Raw genomic sequence first — 21457 nt, 5'->3', positions numbered from 1 at the left:
GGCAATTCCCTTTAAACTGAGCTGCATTACTTTAAAAATGAGAATAAAAATAGCGATTTATGGTTTGTATCAGTTATTTCAGGACAGAATTTTTCAGATATCTGTTTCTCACAGGCAAAGTCACATCTGAGACACCTCTGTTTGTGTCTGACCAATATATCCTAATCTTAAGAGCCAATCACAGTGCAGCATCCATCCAGCGGGTGTAACTTAACATAATTACTTATTGCAAAGCAGGCTGATGTGATCGTGGCTAAAGCACTCCAACAAAGGGCACAAAAGTGTTTCTAGGAAGAAAAAAGAGGAAGACATGAGGCATGAGAAAAAGGAGGTGGAGAAGGAGAGGCCTCCTCCTGCTGCTGCTGATGCAGAGACAGGACATGCCTCAGGTAAAAACTCCTGTCGATTCATAAAAAAGTTATTTAGAGAAATCCCAACAAATACATCACCCTGTAACATGAAATCATGCATGCTGTGCTCATGTCATTTGATCCATACAATTCTCATTATACCATACAAACACTTTACAAACATCCAGACAGGAGATTTGCACAGGAGGATGTCCAAATTGAGGCACTTCAAATAATTCCATCTCAACAGTAACGATGAGGGGACGCTCTATATACTTCAAGATTCCCAATAAATGTACGTCAGTGCTAAAGCTTAGCACAAATACAGTCCCGATCAAAAGTTTAAGACCACTTGAAAAATGACAAAAAATCCTATTTTGCATGGTTGGAACTTAACAAGGTTCCAAGTAGAGCTTCAGTATGCAACAAGAAGAAATGGGAGTGAGACAAAACATTTTTTGAGCATGCAATTTATTGAAAACAACGCTTAAACTGAAACAGGCTGTTTTACAGCTGATCAGAAGTTTAGGACCGCACCTCCAAAAAATATGGGTCAACCCCCAAAACAGAAATCAAAGTTCCAAACATGAACTCAGTCATCAGTAGCTTCACCGTTATTGTTAATCACTTCACAAATTCGTTGCGGCATGCTTGATGCAAGTGTTTCCATGAGGTGAGTGGAAAGATTTCTCCTGTTGTCTATTTTTGTAAACTAACACATAAAAAAAAAGATCAAATAAATTCAGACCTGCAAAGAAACACAGTAATACGTTTTCATCAAGAAGGAATATTTATTTCTGTGTTCTTCTGAGCAGCTTACATATGTGTAAAAGAGTTTTATTGGTTACTGTATTTAGTCACTGGCTTATTTTCATCTTTCTACTCTAGCTGGGCCAAAAAAGAAGCATAGAGGTATCCTTTATGTCAGACTTCTAACATATGAGGTACGGGGGGAGTAATCCTGTCATCCGTTCCTACAGCTGAAAACCTGGCGGTGGACACAGACCTGCCTGACTGCACTGGGTGGAAGTGAGCATTGATTATATCCATATCGTGTTCACTAAACACTGACTACTCATAGCTCTGTAGTCTGTTCTCTTCCCTGTCCTGGTTATACAAAGAATGCAGTTGGAATCAATCTAAGTTCCTAATTTTTGATATGATTTAAGTATTTAACATGTTTTTAATATTTTATACATTGACTCAACTTGTTATTAAACAAATACCAGTTGTAGAGTTGGGGCGATCGTACCTCAAGAGTTGGGAGTTCATCTTGCAATTGGAAGGTTGCCGGTTCGAGCCCCGACTCGGACAGTCTCTGTCGTTGTGTCCTTGGGCAAAACACTTCACCCGTTGCCTACTGGTGGTGGTCAGAGGGCCCGGTGGCGCCAGTGTCCGGCAGCCTCGCCTCTGTCAGTGCACCCCAGGATGGCTGTGGCTACAATGTAGCTGCCATCACCAGTGTGTGAATGACTGGATGTGTAAAGTGCTTTGGGGTCCTTAGGGACTAGTAAAGCGCTTTACAGTTACCATTTAGAAAAACAAAGTATTAATGTAGGATTCACAGTCGCTAATGAATGCCAGCTGAGAGCTAATATGTAAAACAGCTGCAGATGTACATCAGTCAATATTGTATTGCTGTTTAATCTTACTGGATTCTGTGCCCCTTTGAATACACAGACATATAAATATATTTGAATACCACAAAAAATGTGAATTGGGAAAATTACACAAAATTTATTCAAAATTTATTTTTTCTTGTATGATTGCACAGATTGCACACATTTTTCACCTTTAAAATAAAAACTGTCAGCATTATTATGCAACCATAGAGTTTAGACCCCTTTTCATTAGAGAACTACTACAAATAACTATACTATATACTATATATATCTACTATAATATATACTATACTATCTTGTTGCTGTGGCAAACGGACAATGTAGGGTAATTTCATGACAAAAATCAGTGATGCAGATTTAAAACACACCTTAACTAAAATAAGAAGAGAAGTTCTGACATTGCTGTGACTTATAAAGTGTCTGTTTATTTTTATTTGTTCTCCAAATAGCGTTAAAAATCCCTATTCTGGTCGAATTGGTTTTCAGTGATTGTTTACAGCTACAGATCCAGGTGACAGCAAGCCAAAATTATGTTACCTGTCTATATCTGACATCAGCCTGTATTCAGTTTGAATATTGCTATAAACTGATATGGATCAATTGGTGTCCTTTATTCACTGTAACATTGAACTTTTGAGAGAGGAGCACAGAGAGGGAGAGAGCAGGATGAAGACGGCAGAGAGAGAGAGCGCAAAAAGAAACATGTAAGAGCGGACATGTGGTCAAATTCCCCAAACCTCTAAATACTTCTAAGTGATCAAGAAACCGAAATAATGTTTCTCATCTTATCTGCTTTGGCACGAATAGTTCTTTAACTTCTTTAAGTCTTTGCCTCTAGTTTGATAACTAAAGGCTTCACCCTAAAACGAGTGGATCAGATTGAGATCTCTGATTATTCAGTCTGAATTATCCTTAGACGCTGCAATAGGTCATTCAACTAATTAGGCTCCTATTGAAGGTAACAGTTTAATGTGCATCCAGTTGAACTGAGGTTTGCAAATGTGAAAAGGATTGATTACATTGGCAAACAGCATTGTTTTTGAGTGAGGAAAAGTGCAACTCTGTATCTAATTGCGGCAGAGAAACATTTAGGGACTAAACCAGGTAAGTGGAGCACTCCAAACTGTAAAAGGGCAGGACTGTAAATACTAAAGTGAAGTAAACTTAACCTAAAACGTGTTTTTTGGGGTAAAAACCTTTTATTTTGATGGAGCATGTCGGAAGTAAAGCTGATTGCGTGTTGTAATGTTATTTTGAAAGGTTTCCCGGAAGTGACAGCAGTCATTTTAGCGGACTTGATTATGCGCTCGGTTAGCAGATGGATCCAGAAAGTCCTCCGCAGTCTGGTTCTGTGGACGGAGCTGAGGTGGACCGACACTGTCAGCCACCGGAAGACGACTTAAAGACGGATCAGAAGCCGAGAAAAGAAGGTGAGTTTACTTCCTGCAGCTGAACAGACTCGCTGATGCTAATAAGCTAACGTCCTAGCTCCTCTCTGATGGTACGTCACCTCCACTTAGCTCCTCCCACCAGTGCGCAGAGCAAGTGAGGAAACGGGAGAAACGCTGATCGCCAAAAACAAAACCCCTGAATAAATACGACGAGTTGTTTGTAAAAATAAATAAATAAATAAATGATTAACATGCATTAAATAAAAAAAGACAGAATACAAACAGGGACTCGGTATTTGTGAAGATTTTTTTTCTCGGAGGTAAAAGGTCATGCAAACAGCTCCCCACAAACATCTAAAACATGTAAACAAATAAAAACATAAAAAAAACATAATTAAACATCAAATAAAGCACCTGTAATAAATTTAGTGAGTAATAACCAAGTGAAACACTGAATCCTGACAACATCGCCTGTCCATTGCCAGTAGCAACTAGTCCATGTGGGCAAAGGTGAAGGGTGTGTACTCCTTAGTGTCCTCTCCTCTGGGGTCTCCTGCTGTGGATTAATTTCTTTCATAAAGTGTTTCATTGCAGTTTGATTTTGGAAGCTTTTCTCTGACGCAAAGTAACTTGAGCTGTGTAGCTGGAATCATCCATAAAGTGTGGCTCGTGTTTCTTAACCTAACAGCTTGGGTCTGCAGCATGTAGTTTACCTCAGTCTTAATTTTGTCACTTTTAGAAATGGCAGATCACATCAGTTTCTTTTGATAATGGGATTCTCTGCAGAATTAAATCTTCTGCTCATCTTTGAACCTCCAGATATTCCAGCTGTTGTTTTTCATCAACAGCTTAAGGGAGCAAAAAACCAACCAGTTACTCTATTTTAAAACAAAAGTGTTTTGTATGTTTATGTAACCTAAGGGCAAGAAAGCCACACAAGTCATATTAATGTGCATATCAGTCATAATAATGGTCATGGTTAGGGATGGGTATTGTTTAGGTTTTATCCGATAACGGTGCTCAAACCGGTGCTTAAAGAATGGAGAACACAAAATTGGTCCAAAAACCTCTCATGTTCAGCTGTTTTTTGTAAAAAGATAACAATGTTAGCCTTTTCTGCAGCTATAGGGCATATATGGTATCACTCTTGGCTGGAAGCAGTGCTTAAACAATGGAAAAAACACAAACTTTGTCCAAAAACCTCTCATGTTTAACTGTTTCCCACTTTTTCTTTGGTCATTTTAGCCTTTTTGGCCAGGGTGAAGGGAGTATCTGCCATCAAACAAGAAGACAGCCGCATGTAGCTATGATGATGTTTGCTAGTTCACCTTACATGCATTAATGTAATAACGTGGTTAGCCTACTCAACGTAAATTACACACGAACAAGTTTAAGCGACTCACGCAGAGAAGAACGGCTGCTGCTGCATCATCATCCTCATCATTTCTGCTACACTGGCAGGGCTAGGGGCCAGGACTCTCCTCTTCGGGTTCTTGGGGGATGTTGCTAACTCCGGGTCCGATAACAGGCACCACACCCAGTAGATGTGCACGGTGTGAGGTCTCGCAGCAAGCTATCAAATACAGCGCATTTTACGGCTTTAAAAAAAACGCTATGCGTCGCCAGGTGTTTCATCGGATTCGAGGTGTTACCTCCTTTGACAGTGTCACAGTATCAGCTTAAAGCACTTGTTGCAGGCTGCTGAGTTTGCATCTTTTGCTGTGAAGTACAGCCAGACTTTGACCGCTTCGCCTTGGGCATTTTTAATCTGTAGCTCTGCTCTAAAAGAACGTACGTACCTGGACCCGCCTACTATCCTCGGAAACGTAAAATGATTGGCTAGAATTCAAAGTGTATGACATCTTAGGGAAAAAAAAGCACTGAAAAAAAGCACCAAAATGTGCGCTGCTTTTCGGTCTGATTACTACCGTTTATGTCAGAACCGGTGCCATCATGGCACCGGATACCGGTACCCATCCCTAGTCATGGTCATGTAAAGAAATGTTCATTATCCACACAAAAGAAACTGTCAGTGTGTGAAAATATTACTGCTTTCAGGAAAAAATGAGCTCGGTATTAAAGTTTGTGTTTCAGGTTTACCTCCAGGTGTCCGAAAAGTGATCGTTGGTGAAAAAGAGGAGCAGGAGTGGAGCTCCAGTGTGGACCAGGAGGACCCAGACGTTAAAGATGAACAGGAGGAGGTCGTCATCGCCCAGCTCACTTCTAGCCCTGCCCCTGTGAAGAGTGAGGAGAAACCTAAATACTTACAGCTTCATCACAGACAGACTGAGGAGGTCAGTGACTCTGTGGGAGGACCAGAGCCTGATCCAGATCTACAGCCTGACGGGAAAACTTCAGGCTCTTCAGACACAGACGTCAGTGATTCTGATGAGTGTGAGCTGAGTGTGAGCCGTGAACTTGGAGCGCCTCGGGCATCAGGTGATGCTGATGAGAAACCATTCAGCTGCTCTGTCTGTGGGAGAAAATTTGGTCACAGCAGAAATCTGAGCAGACACCAGAGAACCCACACGGGAGAGAAACCTGTCAGCTGCTCTCAGTGTGGAAAAAGATTTGTGGACAGTGGAAACCTGCAGAGACACATGGGGATTCACACGGAAAAGAAACCGTTCAGCTGCTCTGAGTGTGGACGAAGCTTTAAAGACAAGACAACGCTAATAAACCACCGGAGGACTCACACGGGGGAGAAACCATTCAGCTGCAAGTTCTGCAGTAAAACGTTCACACACAGCGGGAATCTGAAACAACACCTGTGCATCCACACGGGAGAAAAACCCTACAGCTGCTCCAGGTGCAGCAAAACATTCGGCCGCAACGCCGACCTCAATTCTCACATGTTGATCCACACGGGACAAAAAGCTTTTAGCTGCTCCGAGTGTGGGAGAAGATTTACTCACAGCCGGAGTCTCAAACAGCATCTGAAGAGTCACGCTGAAGAGAAAGCCTTCAGCTCCTCGCCGTTTGGGAAAAGATGTTATAACGTCACACGTGTGAAAAAGCACATGACGACTCACGTGAGAAAATCATTTATCACAGGAAAGAACATCAGCTGCTCCGCAGACTGATGAAGCTCCGAATCAACCAGGAGCTAAACAGGGTGTAGGATTGGTCTCATTTTAACACAGACACAAAACCCTCCACCAGCTACACCACTACCTCGTATGACTTACTCGTTGCATCCATGTACCCGAGGCACTTTATCTAGGGTCCGGCTCCTTCACTTTTCTCCTAAAGATGAAACTAAATTGTTATTTTTTCACATCCTGAGATATAATTTTTCCTCACAATGATGGTGAGGACAAAACTCCTGAAACAGAAGTTCTCTGTGCACCACCAACATGTTCATGTTTTAAATCGATTTTCCCCACATGGTGAGAAACCAGCTGAGGAAAAACGTTATTATTGGCGTCTCTGTACATGTGAAGCTCGAGACTCTAGTGATCACAGTTAGTAGAATGCTAAGCTATTAGCCACATACAGCAAAGATAGTTTGTAGATAGGTGTTACGGTCGCTGACCGGGGGTCTCCCCATGTGAGAGAGCTCTGTCTCCTCCTTCTGTGTTCCAGGTCTGCCTCACAAGCTGCAGCTGAGAGGTGGTGCAGCTCGTCAGCACTGCATCAAGGCTGCCGCCTCAAAATGCCACGCCCCCTTTTCCTTCGCTTTTCTCTGTGATGTGGTTCGGGCAGCGGGCTGTCGCTGTGTGAATTTATGAAAAATGGTGTGCCTTTACAGAGATAATTGTGAACCACAGTGGATTTTGGGCCTCATTGGGTCATGAAATAGTTTTTTACTGACGTTAACTTTAACTTTTCACTTTGTGTCACACCCCACCCCAGATACAACCTTGCTTTTAAGTAGGGTGTATCAATAGGCATCATGGGAAAAGGAAGCAGCTCACCTGTCCAGGAGAAGACGTTTGTCTCTCCATCTTTCTTTTCTTGTTTTTTCTGCTGCTTTACGTTAATAATTTAATAATAATTTAACAATTTTTCTTACATTGAATATTACACAACTCCTCTGAAACATTATACAGTATACAGAACAATTATTTGCACTGCTTTCATAATTAAATGAAGCTGTTAAAGACTAAATGGAACATTCTGATTTTTGTAAATTATTCAAGGGGCAAACAACATGAAGCAACATCTGTGGGTACCTGAAAGAAAGACAAAAAACAATCTGCAGCTTTTGAAAAACTGACATTAAAATATTTTAATTCTACAAGTAAAAATCAGGCAGCACGATGGCACGGTGGTTAGCACTGTTGCCGCACAGCAAGAAGGTCCTGAGTTCAATTCCACCATCAGGCCGGGGTCTTTCTGTGTGGAGTTTGCATGTTTTCCCCGTGTTTGCGTGGGTTCCCTCCGGGTACTCCGGCTTCCTCCCACCGTCCAAAGACATGCAGCTTGTGGGGATAGGTTAATTGGATAATCCAAATTGTCACTAGGTGTGAATGTGCGAATGAATGTGAGTGCGAATGGTTGTCTGTCCCTGTGTGTTGGCCCTGCGACAGACTGGCGACCTGTCCAGGGTGTACCCCGCCTCTCGCCCTATGACAGCTGGGTTAGGCTCCAGCGCCCCCCGCGACCCTGAAAAGGAGAAGCGGAAGCAGATAGATGGAAGTAAAAATCAGAAGCAGAGAGTCTTTTATGACAAAAGTATTCATTTTAATATCAAAAATGAAAAAAAAGGAACAAATTCACAGTGAATGACGAAACGTTCCTCTGCATAAATGAGGTCTAATAGATCGCAGCAAAGGTAACATTCCAGGTCATTTTATTAACTCTGACAAGAGCTTTTACCCCAAAATATCATCATTTCACCTGTGAGGCGATCTGCTACTACAAAAAAAATAAAAAAAGAAAAACAATTGAACTCCAACCTGCATAAAGCAAACAAAAAAAACAACCCAACAAAGGTTTTTAAAAAGTATTTCTCAATTTTTCCCAACGCCCAGTGCACCGACACGAGAACAAAAACACAAAAGACAAAACAAACCTTAATAAAGCACAGAATGTATTTATAATTAAAGGTGTTCAGGATCTCTAAAGGGACCCAAACGCAGAGTCCACAGACCTGCAGTGATCTTTGTGTTCATGTTTAGTTTAGGCTGAGGTGAGCTTTGGCAGCAGGAAGAAAGAACGTGGTTATCACGCAGAGGCGCTCAGACTGTTATTACTGTATAATAACAGTAAAGCCAGCGAGGGAGCACCATGTAATCTTTCTAACGGCCAGCAGGGGGCGATTACTTGCAAAGATGTCAGTCTATAGAAATCTGCATCGACCTATGAGCTGTTAAGACTTTATGGTTTATGGCCTCAGTCGCTGCTTTTGGGTCTTCTTGAATTTGACGTTTATTTAGTAAATTATGATCCTCGTTAGAAAAACGAGGACAAACAAATGCACCTGGTGAAAAACAGGCCTACTTCATGATTGACAAGTCACCACCTAAAGGGGGTTCAGCGTGACCTCGCCAAAACATTCAGCTCGACATATCAGGACTTAAGGAACAAATGGATGATGTCGACTACATCCATCTTTTACTCACACTTTGTGCTGTTATTTATATTTCAGTATCAACAGACCCCTCGACAAGCTGCACGTGTCATAACTTCCTGCGCTTTACTGCTGGTTATGATTAAAGACGGCTGGAAATGAGGCTCGTAAATGTGCAGTTATTTCTTAAAACAGCTGGGCATGTAGTTTTCAGCATATGCTACTCCAAAAGGAGGAGTGGATTTGTTTAGAGCTACTTTTCAGACAAAGATTAATACATTCTGTGAGTGTAGGATTATTTTAAAATCCTCAAAAGGTTGAAAATTGTGGCTCACTGGTGTGTTTTAGTTTTTAAATCAACAAAAGTCCCACAAATGACTCAAAAGTGATTTGGTTAGTTCAGATTAATTCTTTTGTCTCCTGTGAGTGATGCAGCACAACATGTTTAAGCAGGAAGACTTTGTTGCTAGTTTTTGGGGGGGTGGGGGATTGTTTTTTTTTGTGGGGTTTGCTAAGAGAACTTTCAGCGTTTCCGTTCCAGCGTTTCCTGACCTACTGAGGCAGGTCCTGCAGCCTCACCAGCACCTGCCTCAGTAGGTAAATTACTTTATTTTAAACCTTTTAACTGAATTCATTTTGAAGGGTAATCGTGAGAGGAAACATCTAAACAGTGTAAATGTTTTCCTGTTGTCGTTGCTGCAACTGAAACCACGGCACAGCTCGCTCAGATCATAAATAGCAGCAAATAAAACAACATCAATAGAAAGACTTTAATAGAGAACATCACCTCACCGCCTGCTCTGTTAAGAAAGAACAGATTTGAAATATAAAAATGTAAACAAACTGGAAGTTTGCCAGAGCAGCCGTGACCAGTGAAATTCAACATCCGGGCCTCACGTCTGACTGCTCAGTTCAATTTTAATCAGGCACTGATTGTTACCTAAAAACACACCAACCACAAATCAGCGTTCAGGTCGAGTAAAAAGAATCCCAGTGAAGTATTTCCAGCTTCAGAGCAGTAAAAAAAACAATGTATTTCACTATTTTTAGCGACACAATGAGTGGCGGTTAGTTTCCGTACCCAAAGTGCAAGAAGTAGCCGAGGTCAGCGTCAGCTCGAGTTTCCCTGCTCGGATCAAATGAAAACTTTATTCTGTAGTGCACAGCAGAGGCATCCCAGAACCTGCTGCTTCAGCTGGCGTTCATACACATTGAATCACAAACATTTCATTCCAGTTCTTTACAAAAACAGTCGCGTTGGCTTTTATTTGCTTCAAACCTCAGACTTCCTCTGCTGTAAATGGCTCTCGTGGACTTTGTCAAAGTAGTTTGCAGAAACTGAAGAAAAGAAGTCTCTGCGTCGAACACGAGCTGGAAGAGGAGAATGTGAAACCTCAGGAAGTCGACCAAAGAGAGCAGGTGAGTAGTCAGAGTTCTGAGGTTAAAGGTTAATCTGAGTCTGACAGGACGATGATCTCGTCTGGGTCACACTGTGTCGCCACGTTGACCTGCAATCAGACAGCAGCATAAAGTATTTACTCTTCTGGAGAAACACTGAGTATCAGCAGAATAAAAACATGTTGATGCTGTTGACAGACGTACCGGTGTGTCCACATCACATGACCAATTTAAGGTGACGTGGTAACAAGACGCACCCTCGCTGAGCCTCAGATTTTAACTTGTGTTAAAAGTGAAGACGTCAACTACATTCCAGTTTTTAGTGTTGAGAGGCCAAATAACATCAGAGTTATGATAATTCATACCATGCTTTTCAACGCCCTTTACTATTCATGGAAAAATTCACCTTGTCAGCCTATCACAAAATTATATGGCAACACACCGTTTGGTTGCTTAGTAACAGACGAAAGTTTTGAGAGTGACGTCAAAAGCGAGAACAGCAATTCTTGAGATTTGTGGCATTAAGCTCGTTTGGAGTGAAGTGTGTCAAAACAACGACGCAGCTACAGCTGGACAAAAAACCACCAAAGGCAGCCTTTAATGTAAACACCGTCTCCAGGTGGACAACAGGAGGAGTGATACACATCCTGTTGTCAGGCCTGTGATGTGCCCGTCTGTTTTGTGGGCAACAGGAACTAGTTTTCAGAGTGGCACAAATAATTTGTGTGAACAGATACACACTTCTGAATGTAAGTAGTTGGATAAACTTGTTTACAAAATTTGTAAAAAAAAAAAGTAAATAAAAAAAAAAAATCTAATTTACACGTATGTATATTTAGACTTCAAGCTATAAAAATGATTTGTTAAACATTTAAACATATTTAGCAAAACCTATTTCACTTTTCACCACTTTGATTTTTCTGTTTTGTGTGTGATTTTAGGTCCGTTGTGTTGATACAGTTTGTCAAAATGACAAAATAACTGTAAATTCAGACCCGTGAGGTGTTTTATTCAAAGTGTCGTCCTCACTGCATCGTTTCTATCCTGAATCGTGACTCAGCTCCTCTGGTATGACTCTGTTTGCCCCACCTTGTTTTTCTTCGGTGGCGGTGTCGACTGCGAGCTGCTGACCACTTCCTGCGTTGGCGTGTTTGCTCGAGTGGTCTCTGGAGAGTTGCAGCTCACAACGCCCATATCCAGAGGGATGTCCGCATCACTGAGGAGAATGAAAGAGCCGAGATCAACAAACGTACAGAGAATAAATGAACCCAGAGAAATAAAACCATGAACTCAAGTTCAAAGAGCTGAAACTACAATTTAAATGAGAGCATGACTCATTTAAATAACTGGACATTTTCAAAGAAGTCACACATTTCAATGCAGCCTCGTCTATTAGACGCCGTCAGTGAGAGTCTCAGATTATGAAGTGATGAACACAACAGAAATGATCTGGTAACTCTTGATACTAGCAAGAGAAATGATTTAGTGACCGACTGATTTCGGGGTCTCCATTAGAGCTCGTCTTAGGATACCATTGTTAATTTCCAGTTCAACTGTTACCTCACTGGTAATTAAACATGAGTGTTTTCACACTGCCACACTTATTCTGAGGTTAAATCACCACCAAGAAGTTTAATTAAGCCTGAATTTCTCATCCTGATACAAATTTGGTCATTTAATTAAAAACCAGTCAAACTTTTCACATTCTGTTTATTAAAACTATTTTAGTTCATCGTGTTCAAAAGGTGAAAGGCCTCAGCGTCCCAGTAGACGCACTGATGGTTTCAAATTGAAAATGCTCCGTTGCGTCGATCTTGAACTGTCGTGTTCACGCCGCCCACCCGCCCAGCAGAGTGGAAACAAAGCCTCATCAGCTTTTCATGGTGGAGTAAAAAACTGTTCCTCCTGAGAGCAGCAGGCCTCCATGCTGCTCTCCTACAGCTTTAAATATTACTATAAACACATTATAACACCTGCTTCTGCCTTCTGAACTTTGATAGTTTAGAACAGTTATAAAAGTTACAAAGCTAAAGAGCATCAAATATATTCACACTGACGTTGAGAAATAAGTCATTATTTGTTTGTTTGTATTATTAATTATCTCACAAACACGTTTTCATCGTGGACTCCTGACCTCTCAGCGACAGCCTCACCTGTCGTGGATAATTAGGTTCTTTCTACTCTGCGAGTTCCTTTCCTCCCACTTCCTCTTCTGGCTCCTCGTGGTTCTGGGGCTGGGCGGCGGAGACGTGCCATTGCTCGTCTGCGTGCCGCACCTTTCCACGCCGTCTTCTGGCGATGACGGAGATGCTTTCCCATTGGCTGCTGCTGCGAGGCCCGTTTCGCCTTGGTTGTAGTTTGAGAGGACGACTGACTCGTGACTGGAAGAATCTGCAGGTTCCTGTAAGCTCTTGTGGTCGCCGTTCGATAACGGCCTCTGGTCATCGGTCTGCATGGGCTCTGATTGGCTGGGGCTTTCTGCGGGGGAGGGGATATCAGACAGCGGCGAGATCTGGGACTTGGTCTCATCAGAAGCAGGACTCGTAACCTGCTCGTCCTCATCTTTCAAGCTTCCTTCTTCGCCTGCAGAAACGTGTCCAATCTGATCATCGTTCTGATCCTCCTTGTTGGTGCCTTCGCTCGCTTGTTCCACCTCGTTAATGTCGTCGTCCTCGTTGTCTTCTTCATCTAAAGAAAGAAGCAAAAAAGGCACAGAAATATTTTCTTCTCTTATCTCTGCCCCCTTCATCTGGTCACAGTTTTTGAAATCTGATAACACTTATTTGACAGTATGAATGTATTCGTTGTTTAAAAGGGAGAAAAAAACAGACTAAAGGGAAGAAAAACAGACTTTAATTGAGCCCAATCTGATGGATGAGTTTAAACATTGTCTGTATGAATTCTCTGTGTGTTTATGAGCCACATTAAATTGTTAATCATTCTGTTCAATAATTAAATCGTACGTTACACATTATCAGCACAGTGTGGCTAACCTTAGCAGCAGTCCTAGCGGTGTCTTAAAATCTCAGAAACTCAGTTATGTTTTCATAAAATAAGAATATTTAGATCCTGGTACAGACCACAGAGCACTCCTGTGTTCTATACATGCAGCTTTTACGTGCTGGTGAACAATGAAATTAGATTTATATCTAATTTGACGCTTGTCAGCCAATATGATGCTTCAATATAACCACATTTATTTGGTCTAACCTGGCCCATCCTGCTGAGTGCTGGCCTGGATCTCTTCCTCTATGTCTGGATCTGAGGATTCATCATCTTCATCCTCTTCCTCCTCCTCAGACACGCCATTCATCTCTTCAGTTTCCACTTTTTTTCCTGACGTGTGGCCCTGAAACGTAGCAAAGGAAATTAAACAAGATTCAGGACACAAACACATGGTAAAAGGCCTGAATTTGTATAGCGCTTTACTAGTCCCTAAGGACTCCAAAGCACTTTACACTACATCCAGTCATCCACACATTCACACACTGGTGATGGCAGCTACATTGTAGCCACAGCCACCCTGGGGCGCACTGACAGAGGCGAGGCTGCCGGACACTGGCGCCACCGGGCCCTCTGACCACCACCAGTAGGCAACGAGTGAAGCGTCTTGCTCAAGGACACAACGACCGAGCCGGGGCTCAAACCGGCAACCTTCCGATTACAAGACAAACTCCCAACTCTTGAGCCACGAGCGCACAAACAAACACAAAACTAAAATCTTTTATAGTCTCATAATTTCAGATTAATATGAGACAAAACTTTAGTGAAACAAATAAGCACTCCAGTTTCTTTGTTTCCCCCAAAAACACGACTCACAGGCTTCTAAATGTTTTTCTTTGTCACATTACAATTTTTCCTCCCCACTATGTATTTTATATTTCTGAGCCAGCAAATTTTACTGACACTGGCAATTTTTTTTATTTATTAACTCCAACATACCTCATCAGAACATAAATAAATAGAAAAGGTAAAACCTATGAGTTTAATTTTTACTTCTTTACTTTGGTACTTTCACAGCCCTGTGTGATTAAAATACTTTCTTCCTCTGCTTTATAAGATTAAACTGTAAAATACATTGCTATTCAATACACAAGATGCACCACAAATTTTGACCTTAATTCTTTTTAAGAAATAAAGCAGATTGATGTTGACAGAAAGACTTAAAATCTAATGTTTTCACACATAAAAATAAAACCAAACGGCTGCGTGTCAGGTTTATATTGTTGATTGTCATTTATGCTTAGAAATATCTACTCATATGTGCTTAGAGTTTTATAATCAATGTCATGTTGGTAGAGGTTTGATCCTTAATAGTCTGCAAAGGCTTTGTGTGCATTCCAGAGTGCTCTGGCATTCACACCCACATCCTGGGAGCGTGGGAGAGGTCGTACCTTCTTTTATTGTTTTATGGTAGGATAAACGTATCTAGGTCTGTTTTAGGCTAAGTGCCTTTTGTTTAGATGAACTGCTGGACTTCCAGACCACCATCAATAAAAGAGCAGTGTTACGGGGGAGCGGACGAGAGAAACTGGGGTCAAGTGAAGGAACGGCGTTTGTCCGGTTCTCTCCCGTGCACGAGAAACATAAAGAACTTTGCCTACTCGTGTCTTGCTTTGCTGTGTAATTAAATTGTCTTCAACGTTCCAGCGAATAGGTTTAAGCTACAAACCTATCGCTGTGATGATGTTCCTCTGTTACCTCTTTGTCCTTCCTGTCTTTCTGCAGTCGTTTGTTCCTCTCCTTCTCCTCCGTGTCGTCCTGTTTCACAGCGTACTTCTTGATGACCTCCTCCAGGCTAGTTAGAGCGACTTCTCGGTTCGACCGCAGTTTCTTCAGCAGTGAGGGGTCCTTCAGAGCCGGGTCTGTGGCTAAAGAGGGAGGTGGAGGGCGGAGAGACAAGAGGATGAGCAGTTACATCATGAATGATATTCCAGGTGTTTTCTACTATTTAGATAAGATGTGGATAAAGAAAGAAAGAAGACGAATGGAAAAAGTCTGTGAGTTAGTGCTAATCCTTCTAAACACGTATGAAAGGACGATCAGAGAGATAATTAAATAAAATACATTTTATTAATTATTTTTTTAAACATCAAAAACAATATAAAAACTGTCACAACGTTAAATGAGAGCAGAAATGTCAACAGTGAGGAACTGAAAGTGTGGAGCAAACTTTAAAGTAAATTCATGAACAAATATTCATATTTTAATTCAAATCAACGCTCAGATTTGTGGCCTGTGTCTGAGTAGAAACACTTCAGTGTGCAGTCAGACAGTGAAGCCCCACACGAGCAGCAGCATTTCCCTTTATTATCTTACCAGGCTTATAGGCGTCGGTGAGGCTAGAGCCAAAGTTGTAGACGAGGTCCAGGTGACGGCGGTCCTGTATGCGGCTCCCGGTCTCTCTGAACGCCTCCTGGGCGATCTGGTTTATATGCTTCCTGGTCAAGCAGAGGTTGTGGCGATCGTTGGCACGCAACACCTCCTGGAGGATGTCCTGGTAATCAGGAGGGTTGTGTCGTACCTCGGGACTGTTGATGAAACGCTCGATCTGACAAAGGGAGGAACACAGAGGACAAAACTCGAATGAAAATATAGCTCCGTGAAATTAAATAATCACAGATACAAATCTCTTCTGTGTGATCGCTGTGTGTTTCTGCCAGTTTGTGTTTTATAAAGAACTGCAAATAGTTTGGAAACCACAGACAGAAACCATTAATAGCAGCAAGAAACCAATAATGTTTTTATGCTTGGTCCTAATCTGTGGCCTAATCTCTTTTACACTGATGCTCACAGTTAATGTTAAATGAGAAACTTTATCAGTTTAACCAAGAATATTTTATCAGTAAATCTGAATTAGTCACGAACTAAAATGTAACCCAAATGTTTCATTAGATTATACGACAGCATCAGACCTGAATTAGAATCAAGTTTAAATGCTACAGAGTTCAGAAGAGCTCAAAATAAACAGCAGTCCTGAGAGCACACAGAGCAGAACAACAAATGTTCAAAAAATGAAGGGAACACTGAATCACTGCAGTGTAAGATCAAGTCATTTAAATTAAGGAATATCAATCAGTCCAGATGTGAATCCATTTCACCTGCTTTATTTCAAATGAAAGTGTCAACCGGAGAACTGGAGAGGCGTCTTTTCAGGCAATCGGAAAAATACTAACGGCCATCAGAGCTCCCACTCAGCCTCCTATTAACTTCACCTATTATAAAAATGTTAAAATCCTACGTCACTGCATTCTTGAGTTGTAGCATTCATCCCACTGTCTCCAAAGCACTTGCTCAGTGGGTCATACGATTGTTAGGGTTGTCTGTTGTCTTTGTGATTTGGCGCTGTATAAATAAAACTGCTGAACACGCTCACTGAGATGTGAGGGTTTAGGACGTGGTGCCACAGACCGTCTCCTCATCCTTAATGACTTTTCTCTAGTTTTGCTTTTTGTCACTGGTGGCAGCTTGAAGCAGCACCTTCAGGCTGCACAGGCAGTCCAGCTTCTCCATGATGTCACATCCACACATGCAATCATAAGGAGGTTTGCTTCATCTCCCAGCATAGTTTCAAGTATGGAGCAGATCGTGGGAGACGAGCTGTTACATGAGGAGGCCTTAGTGACTTTGTGTTATACCGTGACTATTGGATGCAATAGTCATAATTGCATCCAATAATAATGCAAAAAAAGCCTGGTTCTGTTGCAGATGCGTCTTAATCCACCCCTCGGGTTAGAAAGTAGCCCCAACAACGTGCAGCTCACCCTCCTGTTGATCTCAGGGTAACGAGTGCTTTTGTAGGTGATTCTCTGTTCAATGGCTCGGCCTGTTAGTGTGCTGCAGCCCTTTAGTTCACACAGTTTTTCATAAATCTTCATCATCTGGGAAAAAAAAGGAGGACACGTGAGGGAGGTGTGAGCAGCTGCCACTCAGGCTGTAGTAAACATTTACTTTTTACAGCTTTAATGTCTGTATTAGAGAGTGGAAGCTGACCTTGCGTTTGAGTTTGTGCTCCTGGATGAACAACGAGTCCTCCGCTTCCATGTCAGTGAGACTCAGCTCAGCCTGCTGCAGGCGGCAGATCTCCTCGTTGTACACCTTCAGCAGGTTCTCCAGGTACGCTATCTGAGAGGAACACACAGGGCAGACATGAATGATCAGGGGTGATTTCCTACAAAAGTGTTAAACCCTGATTGTTGCTGAAAAATAAAAAAGGAGGGATATTTTATATTTTTAATAGTTTATATTTAATGGCTGCCTTAACCAGTGTGCTTTGATCTGCTTTACTCACTTTTTCCTTTTTAAAATGACTGTATTGAAGTCATTTTAAAAACACTGAGGCAAATTGTGCTGTGCAAATAAAACTGTATATATAATATACAGTATACAAATAAAACTTTGATTATAATCCCAAGATTCATTCAACAGCAGCACCTAATCCACACTAACCTGCTTCCTGGAAGCTCTTCTAGCTTGTCTCTCCTCTTCTCGGTCTGCCTCTCTGTTCTCTTGCTGTCCTGAGGTGGAAGGCTGCTCTTCATCTGCTGCCGGCTGCACACCTTCTTCCTCTTCGTCCAGGTTACCTTTACTCTTTCTTGTACTTTTGAGTGTGACGGAGGTAGACTGAAGATCACTCGACGTTGAGGTAGAAGGCCCAGGGTCAACCTTGGAGAGGGTTAGCCTCTTCTTGATGGCATGCTGCTTGAGCACAGTACACAGTTCATTGATGTAGACAAATGTTTTAGAGCGGGTGGCCTGAGCGCGAGTCAAACATCGTCCCAAGGTGTTCCTAAACTCCACTGATGACAGGAAGTCCGGGCAGGCCTTGGAGTGCTTTGTCTGGAGGAAGGTCAAGACCTCCGGGCAGTCCTCTGTGAGGGGCCTGCAGTGCTCCACAAACTGGAGGGAAGAAAACAGGAAAAAAAGGATGAGATAAAGTAGAAAGTATGACAGATAAGGAACCAAAGAGAACAACAAGGAAGTGAAAAACAAACAAACAGATGTTGCAAGACTGGTTTGACTCAAACACACGTCTGCAGTATAAAGTGGCCCAGGATTGAATTTATAGGGTGTATCTGTATATTTTCAAATAAGTAGGTAGATTTATGAGGAAGTTTAGATCATAAAGTTGAATATTACATACATATTTAATGCCAGTGTTTATATCCTCTCACAGTACACTCTCCAACTAAAGCAACCTCACCCACCCCATCAGTTCATTTCTTAAACACAAAAAACTGTCACTATTAACGAGACTGTTATACAAGCCAAATTTAAAAAAAACTTAACTGTTTGTTTTTATTATAGTTTTTGTTTAAAATATCAAAATGAAATGGTTTTACCAACTTTCTCATGTTACAAACTCTGGGCCTTCAAATACTAAACGGGTTTTTTTAAATGACTGTTTTAATAAAATTGTTTTGCACCCAGTGGAGTAGGGCTGTAGGATGTACTTCGCCTCATGCTGGGATAAACTCCATGGAACGATGTTCTGCAAAACTAGACTGTACTCAGGAATTTGCATTTACTGAATCACTATGAGACAACATATAACAGGTTAAACACCATACAATCCCCTCTTATTCTGAAAGCTGAGTCACTGCTGACCAGCGAACTGTGGACCTTCCTGTGTTTCCCCTACAGGCAGGCTGGTCAGGCCCCCAGTGTGGTGAAGACCACCAGCTGCAGTCTAGAAGAGTGGAGCTGATCTGCTCAATGAGGAACTAACTGATGACACCACTGAGTTTCCCACAGTGTTATTTGGGAAACATGGATCATCTCACTTGTTAATTTGATTTAAAAGTCAACATTTAAATATATCATGTTTCAACAATTAGCCTAAAAACACACAGATAAGATTTTAAGTCAATGTCACCCAGACAGAAAAACTGAGCACTTAGAGCAATCTGAAGTCTCATACACATGAAATACTTCTGCATAAATGTCATTATTTTAAGTTCTGGTCATGAACATCATATAAACTCACCTCAGTGAACAACTTCTGATTCTCTGCCTGCAGACACTGCGTGGTCTTCTTCGCTGTAGCGAAGGGTGACTGGGTAATGTGTGTGGGCACTGGCATCTGAGCTTTGAGCGGCGAGACATTTTTGGCTTGAAGGTCAGGGCTTGATTTGGAGGCAGAGGAGGAGGGCTGAGGACTCTCTTCTTCTTCGTCTTCCTCATCGAGCACAATGATTTTATCTGCCATCGAGGCAGGAGCCACCGCCATTCAAAACGCCGGCTTTCTAAAATACAAACAGGCAAATGAGACCAGAACAGGATGACACACAAGCATCAGAACTTCAGTGTTTTCAAGATCTGTACGATATTTACATTGGCACAAAAAAAGTGACAAATTCTGGCCATGTGGGCCTTTCTGATTATTTAAATACCAAAGCAGGGACCTGCTCTGTGAACAGACTTCAACAAACCCAGGATATTTTTATCTGGTTTCCAAGAGAACAAGGTTCAGGTCATATTCACATGAAAGATCTGAAACACAGACACGTCTAATGACTGCAGAGTGACTACCTTTACAAATTATGATGTCAGAACACAAAATGAAGAGTAACACACAGCAAGGCTGAAAGCACCACAGCTGCAACAGATGAAATTACTGTGTGTCTGTACGAGGAAATGCTTCAAAAGTGCTACATTAATGTGTGGAAAAGTCCTCCAATATCAAAAAAGTCAATTTAAAGTCAGGAATGAAAGCTGAACACATGCATTTGTGCGCATTGACAAAGCTGTCACTTTCACAGCTCCACCATAAAGACACAGGAGGATCTGAAGTATAATTACAATTTTTTAGTTTGTAAGATAAACACTATAGTGTGCAGATGTGTGTGAGACAGTTTCAGCTGCACCCATGAATAAAGGAATGAAATAATTTAAACATTGCTTGCAGTGAAAAGGGAAAAAGCAGGAATAAAGCTGAGTATAAAAATCCATATTTTTTACTGATGCTCACCAGAGTATGATGGTCAGTAGGTACTGGTTTTATACATGTATGCTTCTCTTCTTTAACACAACCTACTGTGGATCAGCATAGTTACCTGATAATAGATGAAGCACCTTTGAAAGGTTTAAAAACTGGGGTTGACCTGAAGTCCCCTCACTATGCCCCAAATCCTGCTTCATAGAGGAGGCCCCTGGTTAGGTTCATGGAGTCTGTTTAAATCAGGTCTGACTGAGGATCCCTTACCTCTGGATTAAAAAACAGTTTAATCTGAGCAAATAGCTTCCTAAAACAGGGGCACGATCACTCAAATTCCCAAGCTGGGTAATGGATTTCTGGAATGACTGCTAAAATACCTTCTGTGGCCCTCAGAAGTCTTAGAAGTCTCCAAAGTCATGTCAGTTGACTGCTTTCAACAATGTCCCGTTGCCTAGACAATTCACCTGAGGATGTGTGAACCTGTGATTTACATGCCACCATTTTCTATCACCAGTTAAACTTCAATAACTGGAAGGCAGACTCCTGCGTCCATATTACAGCATTAACACAGAAGCATCGAGAGTTTGTGAATTTGATGCTTCATTTAGGGCTACAGAAGCCGGTTGATCAGCGTTATTGTTCCGCTGTGTTTACTCGGAAAATAGGAAAACAAACAGGGGATAGCAGTTTCTAAACACATGAAAGTGAAACTAATAACGATGACACAGACAGCACATTACAGGTGGAAAACTTAAGACAGAAGGTTAAATAAAGCACGCCCACGCACACCGTAATAATGCGACAGTAGGCTACACACCGACCTGTTCTTTACGAGCCGCTGGAGTTGACAACGAAACAAGAAAACGTTGCACCGCCGCAGGACATCGCAACACTCCAGTTAGTTAGCTGACGTTAGCTCTGGAGGCTAGTTAGCATTCGGACTTTTCTAAGTAAAAAAATAACCTGCCAGAAAAAAAGTCGAGTTAGGCTCTCATCGCCTCGTGAACCGGGTAAACAAACCCGAGATAACCTCTAATCTCGTTCGTTTTTATCAGACTGGATCTTCTTCATCAAAACAATGCCCCTTCACTTAGCTGTGCTATCGAATCGAGATCGAAAATGTACCCGCTAAACTCCGCTCAACATCAACGCCTCTGATTGGACGACAGATTCGTGACGATGAGTAATGCCATTTTCCATTGGACAGCTGCTGACGTGTACCGTTGATGTCAACTTTTATTACT

The 21457-nt window shown here is 41.8% G+C and overlaps 2 protein-coding genes across 7 annotated transcripts; one reads left to right on the top strand and one right to left on the bottom strand.

Annotated features, from left to right (window-relative positions):
• The first annotated feature begins 3208 nt into the window (after positions 1-3208).
• Positions 3209-7927, top strand: LOC146492762 (uncharacterized). Of its 3 annotated transcripts, none has more exons than XM_085147950.1 (2): positions 3209-3402; positions 5446-7927. In XM_085147950.1, exons 1-2 carry the CDS (start codon positions 3291-3293, stop codon positions 6444-6446), a joined length of 1113 nt encoding a protein of 370 aa, XP_085004076.1. In that variant the 5' UTR covers positions 3209-3290; the 3' UTR covers positions 6447-7927. The 3 variants fall into 3 exon arrangements, with proteins under 3 accessions (XP_085004076.1, XP_085004077.1, XP_085004075.1); XM_085147951.1 differs by having other exon boundaries at positions 3213-3402; positions 5458-7927; XM_085147949.1 differs by having other exon boundaries at positions 3293-4352; positions 5363-7927.
• On the bottom strand, positions 7189-21368 carry daxx (death-domain associated protein). 4 transcript variants are annotated; one of them, XM_085147920.1, is made up of 13 exons: positions 21035-21368; positions 20591-20693; positions 20332-20482; positions 19263-19521; positions 17726-18175; positions 17270-17401; positions 17041-17157; positions 15596-15827; positions 14978-15147; positions 13487-13625; positions 12430-12964; positions 11366-11492; positions 7189-10386 (listed from the first exon to the last, which is right to left on the bottom strand). In XM_085147920.1, exons 4-13 carry the CDS (start codon positions 19503-19505, stop codon positions 10327-10329), a joined length of 2205 nt encoding a protein of 734 aa, XP_085004046.1. In that variant the 5' UTR covers positions 19506-19521; positions 20332-20482; positions 20591-20693; positions 21035-21368; the 3' UTR covers positions 7189-10326. The 4 variants fall into 4 exon arrangements, with proteins under 4 accessions (XP_085004046.1, XP_085004047.1, XP_085004048.1 ...); XM_085147921.1 differs by having other exon boundaries at positions 20591-20677; XM_085147922.1 differs by having other exon boundaries at positions 20591-20664.
• Positions 21369-21457: the final 89 nt, after the last annotated feature.

This window comes from Neolamprologus multifasciatus, chromosome 22 (genome assembly GCF_963576455.1).
Source record: "Neolamprologus multifasciatus chromosome 22, fNeoMul1.2, whole genome shotgun sequence".
In the NCBI taxonomy this organism is placed as follows: Eukaryota; Metazoa; Chordata; class Actinopteri; order Cichliformes; family Cichlidae; genus Neolamprologus; species Neolamprologus multifasciatus.
The sequence above is the reverse complement of the archived record's forward strand: the minus strand, read 5'-3'. Positions and strand labels throughout refer to the sequence as shown.